The sequence below is a fragment of the Hyposmocoma kahamanoa genome, unplaced genomic scaffold (genome assembly GCF_003589595.1).
Source record: "Hyposmocoma kahamanoa isolate Upper Pololo Valley unplaced genomic scaffold, ASM358959v1 93704, whole genome shotgun sequence".
Lineage (NCBI taxonomy): Eukaryota > Metazoa > Arthropoda > Insecta > Lepidoptera > Cosmopterigidae > Hyposmocoma > Hyposmocoma kahamanoa.
This window is the reverse complement of record NW_020654857.1, coordinates 1-2,588: the sequence shown is the minus strand read 5'-3', so window position 1 is coordinate 2,588 and position 2,588 is coordinate 1. Positions and strand designations below refer to the sequence as shown.

Genomic DNA, 2,588 nt, shown 5'->3' with positions numbered 1-2,588 from the left:
AAGTGAGGCAGAAGCAAACAACCTTTCATAATTAAATAATCGGATTGATCCGGCGAAGAAAAGCAATACGTGGTAATTAATAAATTTAATGTAATATTTAAATTTAACAACAACAATAGAAACACTATAAGCGTGATTAACACAAGCCAAAACGAAATTTATATACATTGTGACTGTTTTTTTGAAATTATGACAATAAAAACAGATTAAATAATCTTGCTTAAATCACTGTCTTTGCTGATGATGACGACGGGTGATGTATCATTTTTTCGAATATGGATTTTACCATATTTAACCCACTTGTAGCAATATCCTAGATCGTTGGCTTTCTGTTTAGCTTTAGATAGTAGAATTTTTGATGTTGGAGTTAGATGGTCATTTACAAAAATTCTCGGTGTGTCGTTGCTAAACCCAATATCTGATGCTTTTAACTCTTTAAAGGCAGGCGCAGCAGCAATAAATTCTTCCTTAACGTAGCGATTAATAAAGCTTATAATTATATTTTTATTTTTGGAGTACGTAGGAACTCTGGAAATATAATTAATCTGGGACCTCAGAATCTGATAGCCGGTTGATTTACCAATGTTTTCAGCGATTGTAAACAAATTCTCAATCTTTTTTAAGGGAACACCCCTAATCTCAACATTACTTAAGCGTGTCCACTGCTCCATTTTCTCCACATTCGCTTTCCGTCCAGTCGTGGTATTCTGGATAGATGTTACTATATCTTGTAGACTCGAAATCTCACCAATTCTACGGTCCATACTCGAAAATTTCTCATCGTAATCATCAAGCTTAGCTGAAGAATATTCACAAGACGCCTTTAACTCCGATATTTCTTTTTTGAGTTCTTTGAACTCGTCCACTACTGTGCACAAGTTAGCAATCTGGCGCTTCATATCACGCAGTTCTGTTAGAACCAACTCTATTGATGCTGGATCAGTTGTAGGAGTAGTGGGTTTCTTGGGAGATGTAGCTGCAGTCGGCGTAAGTTTACACTGCGGGCACTTCCATGACGCCCTGCGGTCTGAACCCAGCTTTCTATATCCAGCCTCAGAAATACCTCCACAAGAAAAACACAAGTGATGCTTACAAACACTGCACTGAACACCATCATTAGTGGGAGAATCGCACATAAGGCAATTCATTGTGATTAGAAGAAAAAATGATGATATATGAATATACGATAGGATAAATACGTGCTACCGAACCAACGTGTGAACGGGAACTGTTATGTAAAATTATTTTCAAATCTGCTATATTTAACACCGAATGTGGGGTGCCCGAAACCCTTATGAAAGCGAGAGTGTTTTCTAACTTATGGAGTGCTTCGGACAATCTGTCCACGTTGTCGCCTAGAATTATAAGATGCTGTGCCAGATATTTTATTAGAACAGTTTCCCTATTGGTATCGCATTTCATTATCATGTTGCAAACTTTTGCTAATTTTTCTTGATTTTGTGTAATATTTATTAGAATTTTAGCATTTTGAGCCGTCCATTCTTTATTTAAACTTACATGATTTTTAAATAGAGATTCTAATTTAGTTCTAATATAATTATTTATTTTCATTATTCTGGAGGACTCTGACAGCATTGTCATATTTAATTGCATCAGTATAATCTAAATTACCGGAAAGGCTTTTTATTATTGAACCAAGTCCACCAATGAGCGCTCTCTTCTTACGATTGGGTTTGAATGTCTGCAATTGGTCAGAAATCCGTTCCAGTTTAGTACTAAGGTAGTCAATATGAGGCTCAAATAGAGATAATGTCTTATTATTTAACTGAGGTCCTAGTTCAAGTATTTGGGTTTTTACTGATTGAATTTGTAAGTGAATGTCATTGAGATTGATGTGGTTTAGGAAAGAATGGTAATGGGATATGACTTTAGTCGGTCCCAATTGAAATGGGAGTAAGCCTGGGCTGTCTTGCAATGAGTCAATCGTTATGTCTTGTCCTCGAGCCAGTTGCAATAGTAGGGAGAGTAGTATCCTGCAACAATACAGGATCTTTAGGAGTCCGCTTAAGGCGAGACTTAGCGACAGGGCCACGTTTCTTTTTGGTATAAATATGAATCGGAAGATCTGCTAAGACTATGTCCTGTGTAAAACGTGATGCGACTTTTTGTCGTGTTGCCATAGGGTTCCGTACGAATACTTGTTGATCAGGGGTATACTCTTTTTCAGGTTCGCGGTCTACTTTCCTATTTTCAGTCAGAACAGTCCTGTCATGAAAACAGGTTACGTTAATCATATCATATACTTGATTTATACGTTTGTTTTGTAAAAGTGTGTATAGAGCTATTGTGGGCTAAGATTGCGTAAGGCATGAGATTAATTGCAGGTTCGGTTTGCCTTTCATGTTTTAAGATTCTGAGGTGTTCGAGGATGGTTGAGTGTAAGCGCTCCACGATTCCGTTGTCATTAGGTGTATGCGCCAAGAGTCAGTCACAATATTCAAAGGAACGTCACGATGAGTACAAAACGTAAGAAGGGCTTGAATGACACTTAAGGCTGTGCCATCTCTAAGATGGTAACATTGAGCGTATTTGGAGAAAGCGTCAACTAACGTAAGGAACTTTTCTGA

The 2,588-nt window shown here is 37.3% G+C and overlaps 1 protein-coding gene across 1 annotated transcript; it reads right to left on the bottom strand.

The window, feature by feature from the left end:
* Positions 1–206: 206 nt before the first annotated feature.
* LOC113237724 lies at positions 207–1,148 on the bottom strand. Its single transcript, XM_026474306.1, has one exon. It carries the CDS (start codon positions 1,146–1,148, stop codon positions 207–209), a length of 942 nt encoding a protein of 313 aa, XP_026330091.1.
* Positions 1,149–2,588: the final 1,440 nt, after the last annotated feature.